Source organism: Mastigoproctus giganteus, chromosome 4 (assembly GCF_048544385.1).
Source record: "Mastigoproctus giganteus isolate SK-2022 chromosome 4, ASM4854438v1, whole genome shotgun sequence".
NCBI classification, from domain to species: domain Eukaryota; kingdom Metazoa; phylum Arthropoda; class Arachnida; order Uropygi; family Thelyphonidae; genus Mastigoproctus; species Mastigoproctus giganteus.
The window spans coordinates 202,686,936-202,713,294 of record NC_143578.1 but is presented as its reverse complement, the minus strand read 5'-3'; the positions used below and the strand labels follow the sequence as shown (position 1 = coordinate 202,713,294).

The 26,359-nt window shown below is 36.8% G+C and overlaps 2 protein-coding genes across 2 annotated transcripts in view; one reads left to right on the top strand and one right to left on the bottom strand.

The window, feature by feature from the left end:
* Atac1 (Ada2a-containing complex component 1) overlaps window positions 1-7,546 on the top strand; it is a 91,974-nt gene extending 84,428 nt beyond the window's left edge. Inside the window, exon 10 of the mRNA XM_090371139.1 lies at window positions 7,235-7,546. The gene's annotated coding sequence lies outside the window, so the exon portion shown is untranslated. The remainder of the gene's footprint in view (window positions 1-7,234) is intronic.
* LOC150087332 (oligosaccharyltransferase complex subunit ostc-B-like) overlaps window positions 1-26,359 on the bottom strand; it is a 54,609-nt gene that overhangs the window by 5,532 nt on the left and 22,718 nt on the right. The window contains exons 2-3 of the mRNA XM_090371140.1: window positions 18,536-18,609; window positions 10,362-10,579 (exon numbers count right to left, since the gene is read on the bottom strand). Of these exons, the coding sequence (XP_090227266.1) occupies window positions 10,362-10,579; window positions 18,536-18,609 (292 nt within the window). The remainder of the gene's footprint in view (window positions 1-10,361; window positions 10,580-18,535; window positions 18,610-26,359) is intronic.

Here is a 26,359-nt window from a genome sequence, read left to right as displayed (position 1 = left end):
GGATGATGAAGTTGCTACTACTGCAACACCAGAAGAGCTGCTGGGTACCAAACAAAACGATGATGTTTTTGTTACCAGCGAAAGTTAAGAAGCGTGCACACTGCCATCTAAAAAGATGCCCAAAATGCATTGAACATAATAAAGAATATGTTGGCCTGCAGTAATGTTGATAAAGAAACAACTACTGCATTTGATAACATCTGTGCTGTAGTTAAAAATGCATATAGGACAAAAACTGTGCAAACAACATTGGATTCTTTCTTTAAATTAGATTAATTTATTAAAAAGGTAATGGTTTGTATGTCTCCTTTTATATTAAGATTGTAATTCTTTTTACTGTGATACTAAAATATTGTATATATCAAAATATGTACTGTAGAATATTTTCATTTCCTTTAATATTGCTTTTTTCTTAGTTTATCTTAAAAATAAAATCTTTAAAAAATGTGTTCTTCCTATTACTGTATTGTTGCACAAGGCTTTTGTTTTTATTTTATTTTTGATATTATTATTCTTAGATATACAGTATGTACCAAAAAAAAAAGGTAAAATTTTAACTTTTGGGGGACCTCGTTATTACAAAATGTGAAAATTTAGGTCCCTTGAACTTTATATTAAAGAGATTCCACTGTATTTAGTATATTTTTATTATTAAGTAGTAGGAATAGCAAATGATGCAAGGAAGCAAGCTTTTATGGCATCAGCAAAAAAAAACCTCATCTGTTCATATCTTAAATTTATTCAAACTATTATTTACTCCCTGGCTGAAAGCAAATGTGCAGCCATCCTTTTATTTCATTATATATCTTGTCAAGAGAGTAAGAATGCCTAGTAAACAACTTTGAAGTACTGGTTTGGTTACTGAATGTGGACACGTGGCATCATTCAGACAATAAGGGGTGCAGAATGTGAATATGGGAACTACACTGTGTACAGGAAGGATGCTCCTAGTTAAGAAGCATATAAAATTTAAGACATTGCATGCAGTTAATGTAGGTGGGCAGTTTAGTGTGACAAGTCCAGTGAGAACAAAAATAAGAGCTTGTTTTGATTCTTAATGATTCAAATGAGTGTGACAAATAACTATGTAGAAAAATAGTGGTCCAGTAAATCAATGTGTTATAATTGGGAATTTCAGCTTTCCAGATATTCACTGGAGATTGTGGCTGGTCAACTCCCACATTACCAGGGGTTTTCTACAGCAGCAAATCCTGGTTGCAGAAAGAATCAGCAAATAAAACATACCACTAGGTGACAGTGATCAGTGTACTGATGTGCAATTTACTTAAAGATGCAACTACCATGAAGGGTGAAAGGAAGGACTTTTGCTTTTATAAAGATGATTACAGTAGTCTTTCATAGTTTTTAAATTCTGTACAGTAGGATCAATTCAGGATGATACCAACAGCAAAACATTGAGCAAAGTAATTGTAGAAGCTACTATGCTTTTCATATCAGCCGACTGGGCTAGCCAGGTGGGTAAAGTGCCTGCCTGGCAACCCAAAGGTCGTGGGTTCGAATCCTGCCTTGGGCTTGGATTACAGTACTGCAAAAACCTTGGGAGGTGCATTATGGCCACAGAAGCCGATGCCCCAACAACTTACTAAAACAAACAAACAAGCTTTTCATATCAACTAAGAAATACCATTTAAGACTTCAATAAATGTCAAATGAACTAATGAGACTGGTGGCAGAGAAAAAAAAATGCATATAAACTAGTCTGCAATTATGTCATAAACCACAGGCAATCAAAGGCAGATTATGAGAAGTCTTTAACAAAGGATACAAAGAAATATAACAAAGACTTCTTTAGTTATGTAAAAACCAAAAGGATGGAAATGGATCACACTGGTCCCACTTGATTGTCAATGGTTTAACTGTTGATGATCCTATTCAAGTAGCTGACAAACTGAATAGTTATTTTGTATTCACACATGAGGAATTCTTTAAGAAGGGGGGGGGGGGGATGCCAGAAGTTTATCAAGCTCTTAACAAGGAGCTAAATGATTTTGTGATAATGGAGAAATTGTTGAAGCTAATATAAAAAAGGTACCCAAGGGTGGATGAGATCTATCCAATTATATTAAGCAAAGGAGGTAAGAAAGCCCTAATTATTAAGCATAATTATGAGAGCATCATTGGATTCAGGACAGTTGCTGTGGAGTAAATGTCTCTCCAATTCACAAAAGAGGATCGAAAGGTGACATAAATAATTACAGACCTGTAAACTATTATTTTCCAGGGAAAATAGTCTAGTTAAAAAAAGTAATGCAGAACCTTCTAGATAGGCATATAATTATACTGGTTATAACATGGATTTTAAGGAGCAATCTTGTCTGACCAATTAGATTGGATACTATGACACAGTCGCAAAGAAACTGGTGCAAAAAAAAATAATAATAATAAATAAATAAATAATTTTGATAGGTAGCAGTAATCCCATATTACCTAACCATATAACATAATACCTATCCATATCAACTATGTGGTACTACACTCAGGGTAGTGGAAAATGAAAAAGATGGGGGGGGGGGGAGTGATTGTGCAGTCTGGCTGCCAGGACAGCTCATGGAGTTTTTGTCATTGATATTCTGGAATTTGCTAACAGGGATGAGGAATTGATCATTCCATTTTATAAGGCAATGGTTACGCTGCACCTTGAGTACTGCATACAGGGCTGGGGCCTCATTTTAGGAAGGATATGGATCTGCTGAATGGGTACAAAGAAGAGCAATGAGATTGGCAACAGGAATAAAAGGGTGCTCTTACCAAGAAGGATATTAGTTCTGCAGACTGTAGCATCTGAAGACTAGGCACTAGTGATGTGATTGATCTGGTCAAGGTGTTTAAGGCTTTGAATGGATCAAGTAAGCTCGGTGCTGATGGCATCTTTCCTTGTGTTCAGACTATGCACGAGGGGTCGTAAATTCTTGAAGAAGTAAAACTAAGTTTAAGTAAAAAAGAAGTGATGTGGGAAGGTGGCGGCGGTTTTTTTCTGCTGCTGATGATAAGCTTGCATCATTTGCAACTACTAATACCATAATCACAATTTGCAGAACCAAATTATTTTGTGTAAAAAAAAAAAAAAAAGCACCCCTTGCTGTTCTTGACAAAGCAGCTTTCTCTTTGTCATCCCTGCTGGCAAAGTTCCTATATATCATTGACAACAGGAATGAACAACGATTTACCCCAGGTCTCTTTTATTCTTCATGACCTTGTGTGTGATTCTGGGTCAAATGCTGTCCATATGCAGTATGTTGAATTTATCAAGGTTAAACTTCAATTGCCACTTCTCAGCCTAGCTACTTAATTTATCTAAGTCTTGCTGAAATAGTATGCCTTAATTCCTGTTATTAACCACCCTGCAACTTAGACAATAAAGCTTGATATGCCTTCATCAGTATTGTGATAAATATTCATTTACATATTTAAGTGGCACAGCACTGAACTCTGAAGGACAACACTAATAACATTAGTGTAGTCCTTCAGAGTTCAAGTTAGTCTAAGAAGAGCAGTGCCCATTCATAACCACCTCTGTTCTTCTACCAATCAACCATCTCTTTATCCATAGCAATAATTTGCCCCTAATGCCACACTACCTTCAATTTGCAGTAATCTTATGTGTGGAACAGTGTCAAAGCAATAGTGAAATAACACATCAAGTTTCAGTAAGATTCTGTCCCATGGCACCATATTTCAACAGCATTGTAGACTCAAAGAGGGAAGCAGATAATGACTGCTGAAAGACCTTAATTGTACTCATGAAAACAATAAACAGAAAGACAACTTGTGCAATGGAACTGCTGTCTGACTGTTGATAAACATGCAGAAGCTTTAAACATTTCACAGGGAAACTGTCGTGGAATCCTATGTGATGATTTGAACATGTCTGGTTGCTCAGCATTAAGTGCCTTTTATGTTTACCTGTGATCAATGCAGGATGAAAATTTGCAGCAACCTGATTATAATCAGCTCTAGGAACAACTGATGCTTATGTAGACTAATTGTGCACTATAAATTAATTTCTCAAGGTGCTGCTGTGAGAAGCAATTCAGCAAAAGACTGGAACATGTTGCTGACAACACACCATGCACCTTTCTTATGCAACACGAACTCACTAAACAATGCTGTTTTACTGCTGCCAAGAAATTAACTAATTTTTAAACATTACTTAATTTGCATTATCACAGAATTTTTTTACAAATAAAAGAAATATGAACATATCAGATTCTTCAAATATGGAGTCTAGGAGCAGATTTGAGATCCAACAAAAATTCGTGCTGTTTTTCCCCAAATGATGAATTGGGTGTAACCATACTTGAAACAATTTCCTTCTTTATTCAGGGCTTGGAAAAACCATTTAAACCTAGCTTTATATGCAAAGTAAGTAACAGGAGAGTACCTTGTATTGATCTGCTAGTGACTTGTCTTTAATGTTCTTTGAACCTGGTGTCAGATATTGTCTGGAGGCAACACTTTCCTTTCCCAATATTCATCTCTTGCTTGACTGTCCCACTTGTCTAGAAAGCAAGGCATTGTTGTGTAATCAGGCATTGTTGTTGGCCAAGTAGCAGACGAATTTTTTTCAAAATGAAGGTTAATATTGTTGTAGTTTTCTTTTAAGTGTGCAAAATGGAAAACAGGAATGGATTCATACTTTCCCATTATGAAGAACTCATTTAAAGCTCTGCTTCCATGAGTCAATAAATAGCCTCCATTTTGTTGATTGGTAGAAAATTCCAAACCAGTTTGTAACTGCAGGAATGTTGATACAAGATATCATTGAACCCTTTCCCCATTTTTCTGATTATTTGGAAAAATGAGAACCAGTTTTTACCCTTAGTGTCTAGTCCATGAAAAGATTATTCCGGGGGCCAGCAGATTCTTGTATTTCAGTTTTACCATAGCCCCTTCAGATAAATTTAAACAGCTGCAGTCCAGAGCTATAAATTTCTTTGTTACAACAGTTTGTCAGATTTGGGACATGTTCAAGAACAACCGGTGGAGATGGTACAGATAGTTCAGGTCCATGTGGTACAAAATGCTCTGCTTGTTCTTTGCATCGTAACCTGTTATATTTACAGAAAAAAGCAGCAATCATTAATATGATCTGGAGGGTTCTCATTTTGTTTTGTGCACAAAACCATGGATTGCCAAAGACAGAATATGAAAATCACATGAGAAGCAAATACTAGTTAGCATTACTGCACCTGAAAATAGCAGACATTGTGGAAAAATATTTTGTGGCATTATATAACTGACTTGCATGTCTCAACATCTTTAAACGTGTCTATCACAAAATAAGTAGTATAGATGGTGTACCTAAGAAAACAATTCTGTTTGTAAAAAAAAAAAAAAAACTACAGTGGCAGAAAAAAAAACTGCATCACCTTAAAAAAAAAGTAACATTTGTAGTGAAACGTATAAGATATTGTTTAATTACAGTCATTTTGTTTGTCACAAAGCAAAGGTATTGCATCAGCCATTTCTATAAATACAGCATTGGAAGGGTATACACACTCATTAGTATCCTGTTTTGCAGAGGTGTAAGCATGGCTCCATATGTTCAGTTGACACCAAGAAAAAAAAGTGTAGCTGTTGCTCTGACCCAAGAAGGGCTTTCTACATGCGCTATCGCTGATAAAATAGGTTGCTATCCAGGGTACTGAAATTAAGCGTGAAACCTTTTGGATAGTTTGTGCACTTGAAACAAGTGCACAAACTATCTAAAGACTGCTTTTAGAATGTCAGTGCATGCCTATTGGCCCAAGAAGCTTTTGTTGACCCAACAAACGAGGAAGAAGTGACTTGCTTTGGCTAAAACGCATGTTTCATGGACAAAAGAGCAATGGAACATAGTCATCTTTTCTGAAGAATCAAAATTTAACCTGGATGGGAAGCAATATGTCAGAAGACGAAAATCGGAGGCACACCATCCTGACTTAACACACAGCAAAATTAGTAAGTTTTATGCTATTTAAATTTAATGATGAATTTGTCTTCTTGTCTCATAAGGCTTAAAACATACACCAATGTTTTCCCTGATTTTTCTCCCTTAAGGTGTAGTCATACCTCAGAAATGCTGGCATTAGTGTTGGACTGGCCCAGCAACAGTCAGATTTGAACCCTATTGAAAATTGCTGGTACATAATGTCATCTAAAATTGCTCAAAGACAACAAATTCAGCTGCAAGAGAGCATTGTAAGGGTGTGGTACCATGAAATTGGGCAATGGTATATCCAAAAGTTGATTAACTATGCCAGGTCATTGCAAGGCTGTAATTGCAGCTTGAGGAAGAACTACAAAATATTGAGGACTTATTTTGCTGATTTATAGTATTATTACATTAACTTGTCATTTCAGTTTGCAGAGGTAAATGCAATAAAATGTTTGGTTGTCGTGATTGCCATTTGCACGATTTCTCATATTTCCATTAATTATGCATTTTACCCTTTGGAAGATATTTATAGCAATTAGGTATATCAGGTGGAGTCTTTTTATTGGATTTCATTCAAAGAGATATATATCCCATCTAACAAATGCATTTTGAACATTTCTGCAACCCACAATACAATGCAAAAAACATTATTTGCAAAATTCACAAGTGACGCAGTTTTTTTTTGCCTGCCACTGTATATGTAAGAAGTGAAAACAGTTTGGAGTTTTAGAATTATCAATAAAGATATACCCAGAAATATTAAAATCCAATATTTTTTCCCTCAATATCATGTTCAGAACTGTTACCAACAGTAGCAGAAATGCATTACTGCTGAAGGAGAATACTTTGGGAGTGGTTGTGTTAAGATTTATTTTATGTTTAATATGACCTTCTAACTGTTCTGCATACATTTGTAATCTGCTTGGTTTGTTTAGAACAATTTTAAAAATTTGGGAACTGGCAAATTGCCTTTAACTTCAACATACACTGAGTGGACAGAAATCATGGGATACCTACCCAGTAGGCTCACTTTTCGCCCGGATAAGGGCAGTCACACGGTGAGGCATTGAGTTCACTAGTTCACGAAAGCATTCCACAGGCACCTCCGTCCATATCATGGTCTCAGAAATCTTCAGCTTGTTTGAGCAATCAGAAATTTGACAACCATATCAGAAAGGTAGTTCATCAAGCCAGAAAAAAGATTGGGTTTATTAAAAGACAAACATACCTGTTCTGGAATCTGTTTCCCCTCAAATTTCTGGTACTACATATCATTAAATTTCTTTCTCTCTGTAGGATCTTCTACAACAGTTAAGCAAGCGTTTCATTTTGGAGTTGCTGTAAACTTGTAAAACTGTATCACCATATTCCAGGGGCTGACACAAGACAACAGCTTCCTTGTCCAAGCATCAAAAGGTGAATTCAACTGCAAACTTCAAAGATTTCTCACAAACTACTTTTGTATTTAAATGTAAATAACATACAGTATTTTCATGTAAATACTTTCCTGGAGAAGCTTTTTCTGTAATTTTTCCTCTTTGGCATTATCTCCTATGGATCTTAACTTCATGACTGAATAATAAAAATATATATACACCGATGAGCCAAAACATTGACTAGTGAATCATTATTCAAATCGAAGCAATCGCAGGTGAACTACGGTGCGTGCGCAGGTCGAGACACAGTAGAAAATACACCTGATACCGAGCTCCTTGGATCAGCGTTACTCTTATTCTTCAGATGGGAAAGTTAAGTAAGTTTGACAAAGGCCAAATTGTTATGGCCAGACGACTGGGTCAGAGCATATCCAAAATGGCACGGCTGGTGGGATGCTCATGGTCAGCCATGGTTAGTACCTACCAAAAGTGGTGCAGGGAGGGGAAACCCATGAACTGCTGGCAAGTTGTTGGACAACCACAGCTCATCGATGCTCGAGGTGAGCGAAGGCGCTCCTGGATGGTACGTGGCAACAGAAAGGCAACTGTGGCACAACTCGCCGGTAATTGGAATGCTGGTGACGGAAGTAATGTGTCGAACCCTGCTGATAATGGGGCTGCAGGCTGCTCCGCCCATGCAGTTCACCAGCAACAGTGCCTACAATGGGCATGTGGATGACCAGGTACACGTGTCGCTTACCTGGGGAAGTAATGGTGCCTGAATGCATCGTGGGACGAAAACAAGCCGGTGATGGCGGTGTCATGCTTTGGACGATGTTCTGCTGGGATACCCTGGGTCCAGTCTTCCGCATGCTGGGCACTCTGACATCTACCATCATTGCTGACCAGGTACACCCTTTTGTGGCAACGGTCTTTCCCCTCTGGCAGTGCTGTCTTTTAGCAGGATAATGTGCCATGACACACCGCCCGGATTGATCGAGACTGGTTCGCAGAACATGAGGAAGACTTCCAGGTTCTCCCTGGCCTCCAAATTCCCCAGACATCAAAACCCAACGAGCATCTATGGTTTGTGTTGGAACAGCAACTCCGATCTGTGGCGTCTCAACCACGGACCTATGGAAACTTATCTTCATATGTCAACTCATCTTCTTATGTTCACCACAAGGAAGTGGTGAACATATGAAGATGAGTTTCATAATCCTGCTCAAAAATAAAATGTTAAAATCTAGCATACCTGAAATAATTTACAATTAACAGGAGTTAAAGGATCTGCTGGTTATGTGTTGGTACCAAATACCACAAGACACATTTCGACATCTTGTAGCATCCATGCCTCGCTGGGTACGAGCTGTTTTGGCTGCACGTGGAGGAACAACATCACATTAATGTTTTTGGTGGTCATAATGTTTTGCCTCATTGGTGCATATATTTATTATTATTTTCTTTTTTATTCCTTTATTATTCCAAATTTGCACTGTAAATTTGGTCGACCATTGCGTATTTTCAAGTTGTTTACATACTATGCCTACTTTTTTTTTTTTTTTTTTTCAGTTTGAAAACTACACACATCACCCCACTTCCTTATTCCCTGTCACAAGGAATGAAACGTGTGGTCTGTGCCAAATATGCCACATGTAGAGTGAAAATTCTGAGGAAACAATTTAATTATACAACATTATTACCATGGTAGAAGACAGTCTAATTTTTCTTCTGGCACAGAAAATGAGTAGTAGCCTATCACTCATTTTCTGTAAGATAAATTTTTACCTCACATTGGTCATTCAATACTGAAAGATTTCCTCCTTTCCCGTAGAAGACAGTATATGTACCATATACAGTATTTTCCATCTACTGTATTGTACATTAAAGGTACACAAGGGTAACAAATTTTAAAAGAAAATTAACTAAAAACTTGCAATACAGTAAACCTTTAACATGTGCACCATTGATTATTCACAAAATGACTTTGTACAATGTATATTTAACATTCATGGCTTCCAATATTTGCGAGTAGTTTCTCTGCAAACTTTTTTCACATTTCTAGCACAAGTACATACACATACCGCAGTGTTGTATATGACATCTTATCCAACCAACTGATCAGGGTCTCATCACAATATTTACGTCTTATTATAACAACTCTATGTTAGCAATCTTGGCCGGATGGAAGGAGATTCCTCTATCGGTAAGCGATCGTTGGAACAACATTCCTAACTACAAACATAAATAATCACTACATGAAATGAAACCATTGACTTAGAATGGTTTCATTTCATGGCTGGAAGACCTGAAAGGCATCTCATTGGTAGAATTTGTATTTTGCACAAGGAAGTGAACATATGAAGATGAGTTTCATAATCTTGCTCCAAAATAAAATGTTAAAATCTAGCATACCTGAAATAATTTACAATCACTTTACTACACCTTGTGTGGATGTACAGCAGCCAGTGGAATGCCAGAAATTGGAAGGTTACACAAATGTGCTTGTTCCAACAAAGTTATTAGTACCATTTCCATGTTGTCGTCGTGAAAATTTTGTACTTTTTCTTTTTTGATGAGCAATCTGCTGCCCTAGGATTACTTTCTTCTGATAAAAGTGTGATATACAAAGTTGTCTTAGGGAAGCTTTGTATTATAGCAAAAGAGGCATTTAGATAAACCTGAATGCTTGTGACTGAACAACTGTAACATACAGCAGTGAATCTCACATTGTGAATCATACTACATTGTAAAACGTGATTTTAAAAAAAAGTGATGAATTAAATGGAGTATAAATTTATATAAAAGAGAAAGGTGATCAAGACTCAAATAAAATTATGAATTATCAAGATTATACTGTATATCATGGTTGTCAACCCTTCTCAAAGTAAAACCTTATCAAGTTTTTAAATTGAGTAATATCTTTAAAATTCAGTCTTTTCCTCCTTCCTCAACAAACTATCCATATTTTAAGTTTTATTGCTGAAGTATATGGTTTACAAACACTGTATAGCTACTGACAATGTTGAATAAAAAATTTAACTTACGGTAATTTCATTCTCATGAAGACCCAGCAGGTAAAAAAAGATACCAAGATACAGATGAAACCAACACAAATCAGCAGAATACGGTTCAGCTTTGGAGTATTTGGAGAATGTGTGTGATCCAGAACAACAAAACCTAAACCACCCAATGTAAAAAGGAAACTGGAGGCTAAGCCTTCCATTATATATTGGCCATTCACCCTATAAGGCATAAAGGCTACCTATTTGATAAAAAAAAAAAAAAAAAAAAATTAGTTGTTTATTAAATATATGAATATAAAAAAATTCAGTTCCCTAATTATGAAGATATTTTGGGAATATAATACACCGATGATCCAAAACATTTACCAGCAAATCATTATGCAAATCGAAGCAACTATGGTGCTGGTCGAGACACGGTATAAAAAACTCTGAGCTCCGTTAATCAGTGTTACTCTTGTTCTTCAGATCGGGAAAGCAGCAGACTAAAGCAAATTTCAGAAAGGCCAAAGGCCAGACAACTGGGTCAGAGCATATCCGAAATGGCACAGCTGGTAGTCGTAGTCAGTACCTACCAAAAGTGGTCCGAGAAGGGGAAACCCACGAACCGCCAGAGGTGTTGGACGACCAGGGCTCATTGATGCTAGAGGTGAGCAAAAGCTCTCCCGGATGGTACGTGGCAACTGTGGCGCAACTCGCTGGTAATTGGAATGCTAGTGAGTGATGGGAGTAATGTGTCACAACACACAGTACATCGAACACTGCTGAAAATGGGGGCTGTGTGGCTGTAGGCTGCTCAGAGTGCCCATACTAACCATGGTTCACCAGTGACAGCACCTACAATGGGCATGCAAGCATCGAAACAGGACCTTGAGTGATTGGAAGAAGGTCATCTGGTAATCCGATGAATCATGTTTCCTGTTGCACCATTGGACAGCCAGGTATGTGTGCATCGTTTACCTGGAGAAGTGATGGTACCTGGATGCACTGTGGGACAAAAACAAGCCAGTGGGTGCGGTGTCATGCTTTGGGTGATGTTCTGCTAGAATACCCTGAGTTCAGTCATTCATGTGCCGGGCACTACCTACCTAAACATCATTGCTGACCAGGTACACCCTTTCATGGCAACGGTCTTCCCCCTCTGGCAGTGCCGTCTTTCAGAAGGATAATGTGCCATGCCACACCAGCCGGATTGTTCAAGACTGGTTCATGGGGAAGACTTCCAGACCCTGGCCTCCAAATTCCCCAGACATCAATCCCATCTGTGGTTTGTGTCCGATCTGCAGAGTCTCAATCACGGACCTTACAGGAGTTAAAGGATCTGCTGGTTACGTGTTGGTACCAGATATCCCAAGACACGTTTAGAAATCTTGTAGCGTCCATGCCTCACTGGGTACGAGCTGTTTTGGTTGCATGGAGGACCAACACATCATATTAGGTGGTCATAACGTTTTGGCTCATCGGTGTAATAATAGTAGTATATCATGTAATCCGTCATTTTCTGAAATTAAAAAAAAAAAAAAAACATAAAATTCTCAATTCTTTACTAATTTATTTATCCTTTAATGACTATAAATAAATAAATACATAAAATAAACTGATGTTCAAAAGTTAAGATGCAAAAAGATTTATCAATATGATAAAAATAATGACAAAATGTTAGTGAGCCTTTTTTTTTTTTTTTTTTTGTGTGTGTCTTAATTATACACACAGACGGCAAATTCAATCTAAAACTGGAGCAAACAAGTTTGGGATGACCAAAAATAGTGCCTTGATTTTCCATGGAAACATCCTAATAGGACAACCTCTATGGGTTGTTCTTAATTTAATATGTATGATGACTAATTTCAATTGCTTTGCAAGTGAGTCAATGAAATGAATATGGAACCCTTCTAGCCTGGGCTGCCTTGAGAATAACAGAAATTTATTTATTATAAAACTATTTGGAAACTTAGATGGCAGTGGTACTAGCCCACATTAAACTACACCTCTTCCAAACATCTTTTCTCCAGATGTTAGTGAGTTGATAGTCTTATCATAATATCCAGTTGAAGAATATCTCAACTCACCAATTAAGAGAACCATGGCCCACTACTCCCAGGTCCACTCAACATGCTATTGGCACCAATTCAAAAAGTCTCTTCTGTGAATAGAGAAGGGAATACAAAGAGCTGGTTGCCATGCATGACGTCTTCTATAGATGGTATATCTCATAGGTACAGCTTTAGCAAATTCTGATGCAAGTTACCTGCTCTGAAGTCTGACATCACACAGTTGGGCCACCTAAGTCATCTTGCATGGCAGTGATAAGGACAGTCTCAGCTACAGATAGATAAATTTCTATATTCTGAAACTGATTCCATACCTTCTCACAAAGCTTTGAGTCACATTCAGCCACCTGATCACTTTAGTTTGAATTTGTCTTGCCTCCATTCCCCCAGTTACTCTTCAATGATGACTAACTTCAGTTGCTTCACAAATGAGTCTATAAGCACTGTGATGTCCCTGAGGGAGTTTTTCAAATTTTATAAAAATGAAATGAAAAATATATTATTTTTTTTAAAATTCTGTCTTATCCAATATTTGAGTGAAATTATTTTAAAAATCAAATAAATTTTTAAAAAATGCAAAATAACCTTTAAAAATGTAAAACTGTCTTCTGCACCTGTATATCTATAACCATTAAAATTCAACTTCTGATCTAAATTCCAGAGAATTTTGACTTTTATAGGTAAAAATTTGATAGCAATAGCTGATAGGCGTGATTTTCTACAGTTTTAAAATCTATTTTCATGCTGTGATCCAATATAAGCTGCACCTACAATTACTTGGAAACAGAAGAGAACACTTACTAGAAGATTGTAAACCACACAAGGAAAACATATATATACATACATACTTACAAAAAGGATATAAACTGATAGTGCAAGCAAAACAATTTTTTTTTTTTTTTTTTTAACCTGGTCACCAATTTTCATATTTTAACAAGTTTGTGAATGACTGTTTAAAGGTCAGAAGACCTATGTTTCATAAATTAAATACAAAGTATTGATTAAATGTATTTTAATTCAATTTTTCCTTAGCTTTTGGGCACTACTGTATTTAAAAGCAGTTTCATTTGTGCAAACTGAACTGTACTGAAAATTGTCAGGGATGAAGGTGGCACTTTTATGCCCAAGCTTTCAATACATATTAGCAAAGACTACTTGAGAAACAGAATACTAAAGGTGGTGGTTCTCAAACTGAGTTATGACCCCTGGGAAAAGTCTCGATTTTTTTTAAAAGTTTTTCTTCCAGTTTTAAAATTGATGGGAATTTTTTTTTTGTTTATTTTCAATGAAAATGTTTTCTTTTATAAAGTTGTGATGTACTATTGTTATTTTATTAGATACTTTTAATAATGAAATTTTAATATAAGTGGTACATTTATTTCTAACCCACCTGTAACCCAAATGAAAGTCAATAGTTTTATTCATGGTTGAGTCATATTACAAAGTTTGAGAATCGCTGCTTAAGGTGTCACATCTTTTAAGAACTTACTTGCTTTACAATATTAAAGTATCCTGATGCATAACAACAACAATATAATACTTAAATGAGTTGAAAAAATAATTTATTGATTCAAAAATAACTCAATGTTACAGTATCCCTCCCTCATCTCTCTCTCTTTCTCTGGGTGTCTTCCTCAACAGTAATATAGACAAAGAAGTTAGATAACATATACATAGAAATACTGATATAAATACACAGTAAACTGCTTGGTCCACAATTAGCATTGACAGTTGATAACTAAGTTTATAACTGAAGTGTGACATAACTGAATTATAGCTGTTTGTCAGTCTAGCAGAAACATGAGCCTCTTATCAGATACTTGAGTCTGATGAAGTAACATACCAGGAAATGCACTCCTGATTCATCCCCCTCCACATGAATCGCCATGAAGACTGGATGTGTTCAGTGGAAGACAGCCTTATTTGGGGATTCAATTACAAATACATTTGGCAATAGGTAGAACAGAATGAGAACGTTTGTCTGGTGCAGTAATCTATAACACAACTACAGTAGGACCTCAAGGCATGTAACATTTTGAATATTTCTAAAATGATAGTTGACCATAAAAGGGTAGAGAAAAAAATAGCTTAGCCGGGCCAGAGCTTATCTTACCCCTAGGCTAGAGCCTAGAGCCTGTAAAATCATGGGCCCAGCCCCCTCAAACATAAAATAAATTTTTTTATTTACAATTCAAAAAACACAAAATTCTACCATAGTGCCCTCTGCAAGAACCTTAAAACTACAGATAAGGAAACACCAACTGTTCTTCCTCAGTAATTATGGCCACACAAAATGCCTTCTTCCAGAAACTTGCAGAGTTACCTTCGTATTCATTCCACACAATTTTGCTTTAGCCATTAGTGAGTCCGCTGGAGTCTAGAGTGCATAAACAAGTTATTGCTACTTATGTCTGAATGCTTGTATACACCAGTGATGCTATCGGACTTTAGCCCAGGGGTCCCAACTTTTTCCAACCCGCAACCCCATACAACCCCATATATTTGCCTTTGAATGCACCATTGGCGCATCCAAAGTTGCATTCATTGGTACATTTATTAATGGAACTTCTGTTCCATTAATAACTTCCAAACAATTTCTTTCTGTTTTATGTATTTCCTAGACTTTATGACATTGTTACCATGCTTTTGCAATGTATAAAATCATTAATTTTGTGTCTGTACTAGTGATCACAGTATTAGTACAGTAGTAATATAAATTTACTTTGTTGAGGCCATTCATCTGCTGAAACCATATCATGCTATTTATGTCACATATTAAGAATTATTGGACAATATTCCAAGACCGATACCAGAGGAAGCATTCAAATTCGTGACTATTATTTCTTAGGCAAGTATGTAGTATGTTACCCACTGCACCACAAATTGCAACTTAGGATTATTGCAGAGGTAAAGTGTCTGCAATTCTACCCATATATGATGCAAACCTTGTCAATCAACTCAGCTCTGAAAAGAGAGTGAAAGCTCATGGATAGAATTTTTCTCACTATGGTCTGTGCTTGTTAACAAGGGAGAGAATGTTTTTACAGGAATGGGATACACCTAAACACAAGGGGTGCAAGAATATTTGCTGATGCTATTGGGGCAGTGTTGGCGATAAAAAAAAACTGGTAATTTGGGGGTGGAGAATGGACAAATAGCAGCTACAGGGAGAGGTGTAAGAGATCAATGAGCACTACCCTCCTTCGACCAATGTTATTACTGGAATTCCCCAGGGTTCTGCACTACACCCATTGTTATTTCAACATTTATTAATGATATCGAAAAAGTTTATTGTATAAGTTTGCAGATGATACTACAAAGGTTGGCAGAGTGGTTAATTGCAGTAATTACAGTATGCTACTGCCTCCATAGCCGAGTGGTCAGGAGCGGGAGTGCAAGGCACACGCTCTTTGAGCAGACTGGGGTTCAAACCCCTGACTGCTGAATACGGTCGATATGCCAACCTGCACTGGACCAGCATGGCAGATTATAGTCCATTTCCTTCAGCATGAATTGATGAGAAGGCTTCCATCCTGCAGCAGGTTGATAATGGCTGCACTTTACCTTTTTACTGCAAAAAGATCTAGATAAATTACGGAGATGGACTGGGAAGTTGCAACTGAAGTTTAACATTGACAAATGTGCGGTACTTCACATGGGGAGCAGTAATTCTAGATTAACATACCAGCCGTGTAATACCACATTGATGATTAGTGGAGAATGAAAAGGACCTGGGGGATAATTGTGCAATCAGATATGGAATTCTGAGCAGCACAGGCAGGCTGCCAGGACAGTTCATGGGGTTTTGCCAAATAACATACAAGAATTTGGCCAGCAGGGATAAGGAGGAGATTATCCTGTTACATAAGACAGTGGTTAGGAACATCTTGAGTACTGCGTGCAGGTCTGGAGGCCTAATTTTAGAACTTCATCTGTTATAACAGGTGCAGAAAAGGGCAATAAGATTACTCAGGGGAACAAAAGGATACTCTTAACAAAAAGTGCTTCAGTTCTCCAAATTGCAGTATCTGAGTAATTTAATGCTGATGGTATCCTTCCTCCTGCTCGGATTACACCACAGGGGCCATAAATTTAAATCGAGGACGGATGGATGGTTGCAAAATGCATGTGAAGAAATTTGCTTTCTGGAAGTGAAGTGGATATTTTTAATAGATTTAAGGAGCTAGGCAAATTGTTAGAGGGGTCAGATAGCTAATGTGGGAAATGTTTTTATTATTATTATTTTTTTTTTTTGTATAAGCTTGCCTTCTAGCATCATTCACTGCTACTAATATAAATACACGACCGATAAAATTAAGGCAGATGGGTGAGAAGTGGCAATTTTACTAATACCTAAAATAACATACCATTTGGGTGATACCACACTTAAGATGGTGAAGGACAAAAAGATCTAGAGGTAACAGTACAGTCTGACATGAAGTTCTATGAGCAATACTGCTAGGATCCTTCATGTGGTTTGTCAATAACGTACAGTAATTTTGCAAAAAGGGAAGGAGGCAATTATCCTGTTGTACAAGGTAACGACAGTAATTAGGGTATGCTACAGCAACAAAATCTGGAACAATTAGACAGATGGATGGAGAAGTATCAACTGGAGTTTTACATTGACAAATGCAAGGTACTGCATATGGGTGGCAGTAATCCCAGATTAGTGTGTCAATTGTGTTGTACTACACTGAAGGTGATGGAGAACAAACAAAACCTAAGGGTAATTGTGCAGTCAGACATGAAGTTCTCTTAGCAGTGCAGATGGGCTGCTAGGCCAGCCCATGGGGTTTGTCAATACAAGAATACCACCAGCAAGATAAGGAGGTAATTATTCTAATGTATAAGACAATGGTTAGGCCAAATCTGGAATACTACATAAAGATGTGAAAGCCTCATTTTAGGAAGGATGTGGATCTGTTGGAATGGGTACAGAGAAGAGCAAAAAGATTAGTCAGGGACACAAAGGGACCCTTACCACGAAGGACTTTAGTTCTGTGAACTGTGGCAGCTGCAAGGAGACCTGACAAAGTGTTTAAGGATTTTTTTAAATGGACTGAGTAAAGGAAATACTGATGCACAAATTTAAATTGAAAAAAGTTGGTCATGGGATGGATGAAAATTTGCTTTCAGATTTTTTTTTTTTTTTTTTTTTTGCCAATGATGGATAAGGTTGCCTTCTTGCTTCACCTGCCATTACTAATTCTAATAACCTGAATACTATAGCTATATGCATAAACTTTAATAAACTTGGATTTAAAAAAAATCAGAATGTGTTATATCCCCAACTAATGGAATGGCTACCATTTAATCAATTATTCCCTCGGGCAGCTTTACATGAAGCCATTCTCTTCTGCCACAAATGGGAGCATTTCTTGTTTACTGATACTGATTTTAGCATCCCTTGATATATTGGGCTTCCTTCAAAAACCCAAAATGTACCTATTTCAGTGAAGCTTTGTTATTTACAAATTGATGATTGTAAGGAACAAAATCAGGGAATAAAGGAAGATGTTCTACATGAAGGATCTGTTTTTCACATCAGAAACTGCCTCATGATAATGCAGAGCTTGCACACTGCAGGCAAGATAACCTCTGAAAGAAAAACATACTTCCAGTGGGCCATCCTACTCCCAGATTTGGTTCTAAGTTTCTATTTACAAATAAAATGTTATATCACAAAAAAGTATCAAGCACTTACAACTAGTTATTTGACAAGAATATTACCACTAACCACATTTAGCAGTCGTGTGGAATTTAACCACAGTCAACTCAAGCACATGTACTACTGCACCCCCCCCCACACACACACACACATTTTGACCACTCCGCTACATTTTGGGTCTTTAAAGGAAGCCCAGACTGTACTTTGAGGAGCACTAAAATCAATGTCAATAAGCAGATATCATAAATGTTTCTAATTATGGCAGAAGAGAATGGCTCCAGTCCAAAAGTCATTCCTGGAAGATAAAAAAGTTAGTTTAATTTTGTCATCACTCAGTGATGACAAAATTAACATTTAAATTGGAATCATTTCTTCTAATTTAAAAATAAAAATAATAAAAAATAAAAGATCATGTTTAGACCTTTATTACAATGAAATTAATTTTCTCATGAAATCAAAACCAAGAGAACACTTACAGGTTTGGAATGTCCATGTTCATCAACTGTAGAACCAATACTTGGTGGCTCTACGATTACATCATAGATGATTCCTATTGAATGGTTTAAAAAAAAATATATATATAATAATGGCATAGCTAATAAAGTTTGTTTCCTTAATGTACAAATTTTACAATAAGTTCCATGAATGACTCACATTAAAAATCAAAAGATGTTACAACAAAATTAAGTTTTTTTTTAAAGTAATTACTTTGAGCAGCTACACTTATGAAATCACTCATAGAGCTGTTAGAAACATTTTTATAATTCATTTGAACTGACTGCCATCAATTAGTTACTATGACACAGTAACTAAGGAACTAGATGCAAAAAAGCTAAGATAAAGAAAGCCAACATGACAACCACAGCAAACTACGGGAAACCTACCAGATAAACTGGTTTGCCACTACTGCAGTTTCTCTCTGCATTCTTGGTAAACAGATGTTGCGTGTTATCAGCAGAAGTTGAGAATGCTATATTGAGTGACACGTAGGCATGACAGACAATGTAATGATTCGTTTTTTTCTCATTATTAAAAGCAGATTATTGGAGTTCATTTTCACTATTAAAAAACCATATTACTGATTTCTTTGTACAATTTTAAGGTTAGGTTTCCTAACCTAACCTTTAAGGTTAGGTTAGGAAATAAAAGGAAAGGAAAAGAAAGAAAGATTCTTTAAATATATACGTATGGTAACATCACTTAACACTGTGATGTTATCATCTGTTGTGTTCACGCACCAATCAGTACATCGTCTGTCAAGCCTATGCCTACGTGTCAATCAGTACATCACTCTTGACTTCTACTGCTGCTAACATGCACTGCCTGTTTACCAAGAATGCAAGGAGAAACTGCAGTAGTGACAAACCAGTTTGTATGTACCAGCATGTTTCCCACGATGGCTTTCTTTACCTTCACCACAAAAAATACGTTTTACATCATGTACTTAAAGAGTTCAGTAAAGCTTTTGATGCTATTCCATACAAAATACTAGAAATTGGGCCGAGTGACATTAGGGACAAGTTACTATTATTATTATTGAAGCAAATAATTATCTTGTTATCAATTAACTGCTAGCAACTAATAATATAAAAAGCAATTGATTTCATTTCACTAAACATACATCAGAACGTAATATTTACAACTTACTTTCTTGGATTTTTAATTTAAAAAAAAAAAAAAAATGATATGCAATGCAACGCAACACATTTCAGAGATCTGGAATTTAATAATATAAACAAACAGCAATACGTACCTAAAACTGTACTACGCACTCAACATAAGTTACTTTACTTATTTCTTCCTGAATTTTAATGACAATTGAAATTTTACTCGTTTCTGCTATGATTAATAGAATAAACAGATACAGACATCCCCTGCTTAGTACTTAATTGGTGCCATAAAAACAGAGGCTAAGTGAAACTGTGTTAAGTGGGGTAGATTTATCCATAGAATATAATATAAATAATTTTAACTGGTTGGCACAAGCAGTGTTTCTGGCTGATTTTAAGATGCTGTTTCTCTATATAAAGATATTAAATAGAATAAATAAAACAGAGCTATAATGCTCAATCAATGAGTCTTACATTTATATTAACATACAGAAATAAAGAGGAATTTATCTCAATGCTTTTTTGTAGAATGCTTCACTATAATACTCTCCCAAATTCAATCAGTCATAAAATTATCACTCAATGGCTTCCTTCCCTCACGGCACCTCCGTAGCCAGGTGGGAAGGAGTAGCAGTGCGTAGCACATGCTTCTTGATTAGACCGGGGTTTGAGCCCGTCACCACCAAATACAGAGGATGCGGAAAGGTCAGGGAATGACCACCGCATATCCGGGAGCAATATGGCCTTAGTTGCTAATGCTCCAAAAAACCAAATAAATAAACAAACAAACAAACCTTCCCTCACAGACATATGAATGATCCGACATATTCGCGATCGTTAGTCAAGATCTCCCAACCCAACTACCACCACATAACCCTGAGTGTCAGAAGACATCTTGTCTAATATTAAAATCAATGAAATGATCGCGGCATATAAAAGTTAAAATTAGCTAAAATAATTTAACCCAATTTTGAATAACTTCTCTTCCTAAAGCAGACATAGTATACATTTCATGCAAGGAATGTAATTCATCGTATCAAGGGTCCACTAGATATTAGATAAATACGAGAACTAGACAACATTTAGATTAGGTGCATGTGGCTAGAGCAGGTGCATCAGAATTAGCATTCCATGCCGTCAACGAGAATCACACCTTTTTATTTGACGAATGAAAAATACTTTGTATACAGAGGAATTACCAAAATAATTAATCGTGGAAATTCTGGAAATCAAATTACATAGGCCATTTCTCATATCAGATTTGTGGTCGTTTGCGTGAATGTGCCACGACATTAAATAATCTCAAAGGGTTTAAGAACTTCCTATTATGTTACTTCTATCCCGTGACCAAAACAGACCGTCGAAAAGCCCCACTACTTTAGGAAGAGAAGTTATTCAAAATTAGGTTAAATGATTTTAGCTAATTTTAACTTTTATACGCCACGATCATTTCATTGATTTCAATATTAGACACGATGTCTTCTGACTCTCAGGGTTATTATTATTGTTATTTGGTTTTTTTTTTTTAGGAGCATTAGCAACTAAGGCCATATTGCTCCGGGATGTGCGGTGGTCATTCCCTGACCTTTCCACATCCTCTGTATTTGGTGGTGATGGGCTCAAACCCCGGTCTAATCAAGAAGCGTGTGCTATGCACTGCTGCTCCTTCCCACCTGGCTACAGAGGTGCCTCTCAGGGTTATTTGGTGGTGGTTTGATGTGTTGGTGGTCGGGTTGGGAGATCGTGACTAAGATTTCCCAACTTCCCTCCTATCTGTGAGGGAAGGAAGTCATTGAGTGATAATTTTACTACTAATTGAATTTGGGAGAGTATTGTAGTGAAGCACTCTACAAAAAAAAGCATTGATGTAAATTCCTCTTTATTTCTGTATAACGACATTAAATACAGCAAAAACATTTTAAATACATGATTTAAATACATAAATTATGTGATAAAACATAAATACAGTATATGATCAATAAAATGCAAAAAAGCAAAACTTTACACACACATACATATATATAAATAAATTTACAAAAACAGCTCACGATACTGCTGATTTTCAGATTGCTCAAATCTGTCCTTTCAGTGTACTTGCTCAAATCTGAACTTGTCTTTATAGAATATTCAATTTAGTATCCAACAAAAAAGGTTTCCTGATAGTTTTCACCTTTGTGTTATTAGCATGAAGGTGAAAACTATCAGAAAAACTTTTTGAAATGCACTTTACCTCCTTGAAGCCATTTAAAAAAAAAAGTTGAACCTTTTAAACACTGTAAACAAAGATCAATTGTTCATCATCATCATCAGCCATTTTCAATCCACTGCAGGATGAAGGCCTCTCCAGCAACTTTCCAGTTCCTTCTGTTTTGAGCACTGGCCATCCATTTACTACTCAAAAACTCATGAATTTCATCTATCCATCTCCACCTTTGTCTTCCAGGTTTTCTTCTAGCTCCTCTTGGCTACCATTCTGTTATTTTCTTAGTCCATCTGTCATCATGTCTTCGAGCTATGTGTCCTGCCCAAGACCATTTTAGTTCTTTAGTTTTGATAAGAATATCCTTTACTTGAGTTTGCTGCCTAATCCATGTATTTCTCTTCTTATCTAACAGTCTGATTCCCAATATAATTCGTTCCATTCTTTGCTGTGTAGTTCTTAGCTTCTCTTCCATTCTTTTGGTGAGTGCTCACGTTTCACTTCCATAAGTCATGGCGGGGAGTATACATTGATTCATTATTTTACGTTTCAGACAAACTGGGATATTGCTCTTCAGTATGTGACTATATTTCCTGAATGCTATCCATCCAAAATTTATTCTTCTCTCGACTTCCAGCCATTTATCATTATTACAGCTAATAACTTGTCCCAGATAAGTATATAACTCCACCTTTTCAATTACTGCTCCTTCAATCATTATTTCCCTTTCCATGGCATACTTGTTCATCATTACTTTTGTTTTAGCCATATTCATCTTTAGTCCAAAATCCTTACTAACTGTGCATAACTGATTAAGATTTTCCTCTAATTCTTTGGGATCGTGGCTTATGACCACAATGTCATCTGCAAATCGTAAATGGTTTAGGGTACTCTCCGTTCACATTGACTCCTTTCTGCGACCAGTCTAATATTCTGTAAGCTTCCTCAAAGGCAGCAGTAAACAGCTTCGGAGATATTGTCTCCTTGTCAAACTCCTTTCTCGAATTTAAATTTGCTACTGTCTTTGTCTAGTCTAATAAAGGATGTAGCACTCTCATATATTTTCTTCAAAATCATAATATATGGAGTATCTATGCCTTGTCTTTCCAGTGCCCGAAACATTGCCTTATGCTGTATGGAGTCAAATGCCTTTTCATAATCCACAAATGCCAGGCATAATGGTGTTTTATATTCATTTGCTTTCTCCATTAGCTGTGATATTATGTGAAGGTGATCCATAGTTGGCAATTCTGTCCTAAAGCCAGTTTTGCTCTTTCGGTTGATTCTCATCAAGTATTCTTTCTAATCTGTTAGTAATGATCCTTGTGAACAACTTGTAGATGTGGGATAACAAGCTAATTGGTCTATAATTTCCAATTTCTGATTTATCTCCTTTCTTATGCAGCAAAACTATGATTGCATTATTCCACTGCTTAGGCATCACACCTTTTCTAATGCACTTTGTGAAGAGCCTTGCCAGTTTTTGTGTTATGTCTCTTCCTCCCAATTTTAACAACTCTACAGTAACTTCATCTTCCCCCAGGGCTTTCCGATTCTTCATTTCCTTCAATGCATGTTCTATCTCATCAGGAAGAATATCGGGTATGTCGTATGTGTTGCTACTTTGCAATCCATCTTCCCCACTGCTGGTATCATTCCCTCGTTCCTTGTATAATTCTCTATAGTAGTCTTCTGCTATTTGAATTATGTCTTCTCTGCTGTTTATAAGTACACCATCGCTATTCTTCAGTTTCAGTATCATTTGTCTTTCTGTATTACTGCTCATGGCTGCTGATTTAAATCCTTTGTTTTCCCTTAATGCTTGTTCTACTTTTCTTGTGTTAAATCTTCTTATGTCCTCTCTGAGTCTCTTTCTAATGGCTTTGCATAACTCAGTATACTCAATTTTCTCCCTGTCAGTGTTTTTCTTGCTCTTCATTTGTCGTCTTTGGTTCATCATGACAAGTGTTTCTTGACTAATTTTTTCTTCTTTGGATTTCTGTTTCCCTATAGGTTTCTTGGGCTTTATCACTTTCAGAAAGTTGTAATATTCCTCGTCGATATCTTGGTCCTGAGCAGTCTGCAGAAGCTCAAACTTGTTCTTAAGTTCCAGTACATACTGCTTTTTCTCCTTCTCTGTTATTTCAAAGACCTTTGTATTATTTACTCGAGTCAGTTTTTTCCTTTCCTTTCCTACATCTATATCAAGTGTACATCTTACCATTCTGTGATCACTTCCAACATTTACCTTATTCAGGACGGTAACATCATTCACAATATATCTTCTGTTAGTGAGGATGAAGTCGATTTCATTAGTTGTTAATCCATTTGGACTCTTCCATGTCCACTTTCTGTTCACCCTTTTCTTGAAAAAAGTGTTCATTACTGACATTCCTTGAGATTCTGCAAATTCCACAAGTCTTTCACCTCTTTTATTTCTTTCACCAATTCCAAAATTTCCTATAGTTCCTCTTTCTGCGCTGTTTTGCCTTTTTCCAACCTTAGCATTGAAGTCCCCCATAATAATAGTGTAGTGGGTTTTCTGCTCATCTAGAAGACTCTCAATTTCAGTGTACATTTCTTCAACCTCTTCATCATCATGGCTCGATGTTGGTGCATAAATCATTATAATCTTTAGCTTGTACCTCTTAGAAATCTTGAGTATTAGTCTTGACACCCTTGGTGATGTACTTTTGAATTCCAAAATGTTGTTTTTAAAATCTTTATGGACCAGAAACCCAACTCCACCTTCACTCCTTTCACTGTTTCCATTGGTGTACAGCAGATTTCCACTTGATAAACTTATAAGTGATTCATTTCTTCTTCTTCTTGTTTCAGCCAAACCGATGATATTCCAATTCACATTTTCTAATTCCTTTTCCAGCTCTAATATCCTGTCTTCACCGATGAGTGATCATACGTTATAACAGGCCAAGTTCAATTTCCGTGCATGGCAGCCTGGTCGTACCCAGAGATTCTTAGCACCCTCTGCTTCCACTCTGATCCTCTCGCTGCCGTAAGAGGGAGAGTGAAAGCTGCTGGGGACTGAGGGCCATTTGTATTGTTGTGCTCTCATTGCTGGAGGGTTTGGTCTTTTCCTCTTCACGCTGACCAGGCGTCTTGAAGAGAACCACTCTACACGTTCGTTGCCACCTAAGTAACGTAACAGGGCTTACCATCGAGGTGTGCATGAGGGAGGATTTTAGGGAGGCAGGCCAACCGGACTTCTCCTAAATCTTCTGTAATAGAGAGATATTGGATCCATCAGTGTTTTAGGCTGAGTGTCTGATAACACACAGGATACCTGTTCCCCTCTAAGCCCCATTTGTTCAATTGTTCAGATCCAACCAAAATGCACATAAACCATATGTGCATTTTGTGTCAGCATTCCTTCTCTTTACACTCTGCTACTGAGCAGAGTGTAAAGAAAAAACATTCAGCTAATTATAAGTCCCCCCCAGTAGGCACTCTCCCTTTTGAATGATACCACCAGGCAAGATAATGTATAAAGTGCATATTTTCCATCTATATCACTGAATGAGCACAGTATATTAACAGCTGTGGATATAGGAAACTCGTGGCAGTACAAACAGCTAATCAAAATTAGCACTGAGATGTAAATTACTCGTGGACATAAAAACTAATAACTTTAGGTATATTTTTCATCTATATCACTGAATGAGCACAGTATATTAACAGCTTGGATATAGGAAACTCGTGGCAGTACAAACAGCTAATCAAAATTAGCACTGAGATGTAAATTACTCGTGGACATAACTAATAACTTTAGGCAATAAACATATAGCTTTCAAAAATTTCTCTGACTGGAAATGCTTTACTGAATTTCCAGATTGTGCATCAATGCAGACACTTTCTTGTTAATTATATTATCAGTTAAAAGGTGTTTTAAATCAAATTACAACACTTATTCAAAGTACTGTGAATTACCATTAGCAGAGGCACATGATGCAAGAAAGCAACCTTATACCGCATCGGACAAACAAACAAAAAAAAAAAAAAAAACCCTTCCCATTTCACTGATCCATTCATTCCAAATGTTTGTCTAGTTCTGTCTTGAATTTATTTAAGCTATCAACTTCCACAACAACAGATGGAAGTTTGTTCCAGCAGTCAACTATCCGCTGGCTAAAGGCAAACTTCCGCACATCTATTCTAGAACTGACTTTCCTCAGTTTGAATCTATGCCCCTTTAGGTTTATAATCTGCGCAACAGGAAGAATCCCATCAGCATTGAGCTTGCTCAATCCATTCAAGGCCTTACGCACCTCAATCAGATCGCCTCGCAGGTGCCTAGTCTCCAGAAGCGGCAATTTGCAGAAATTAAGCCTTTCTTCACAAGAGCACCCCTTTATTCCCTTCACCAGTCTTGTTGCCCTTCTCTGTACTTGTTCTAACTCTACATCCTTCCTAAAATGAGACTTCCAGACCTGTACTTAAACAAGGGGATAATCACCTTATTCCTGCTCGCA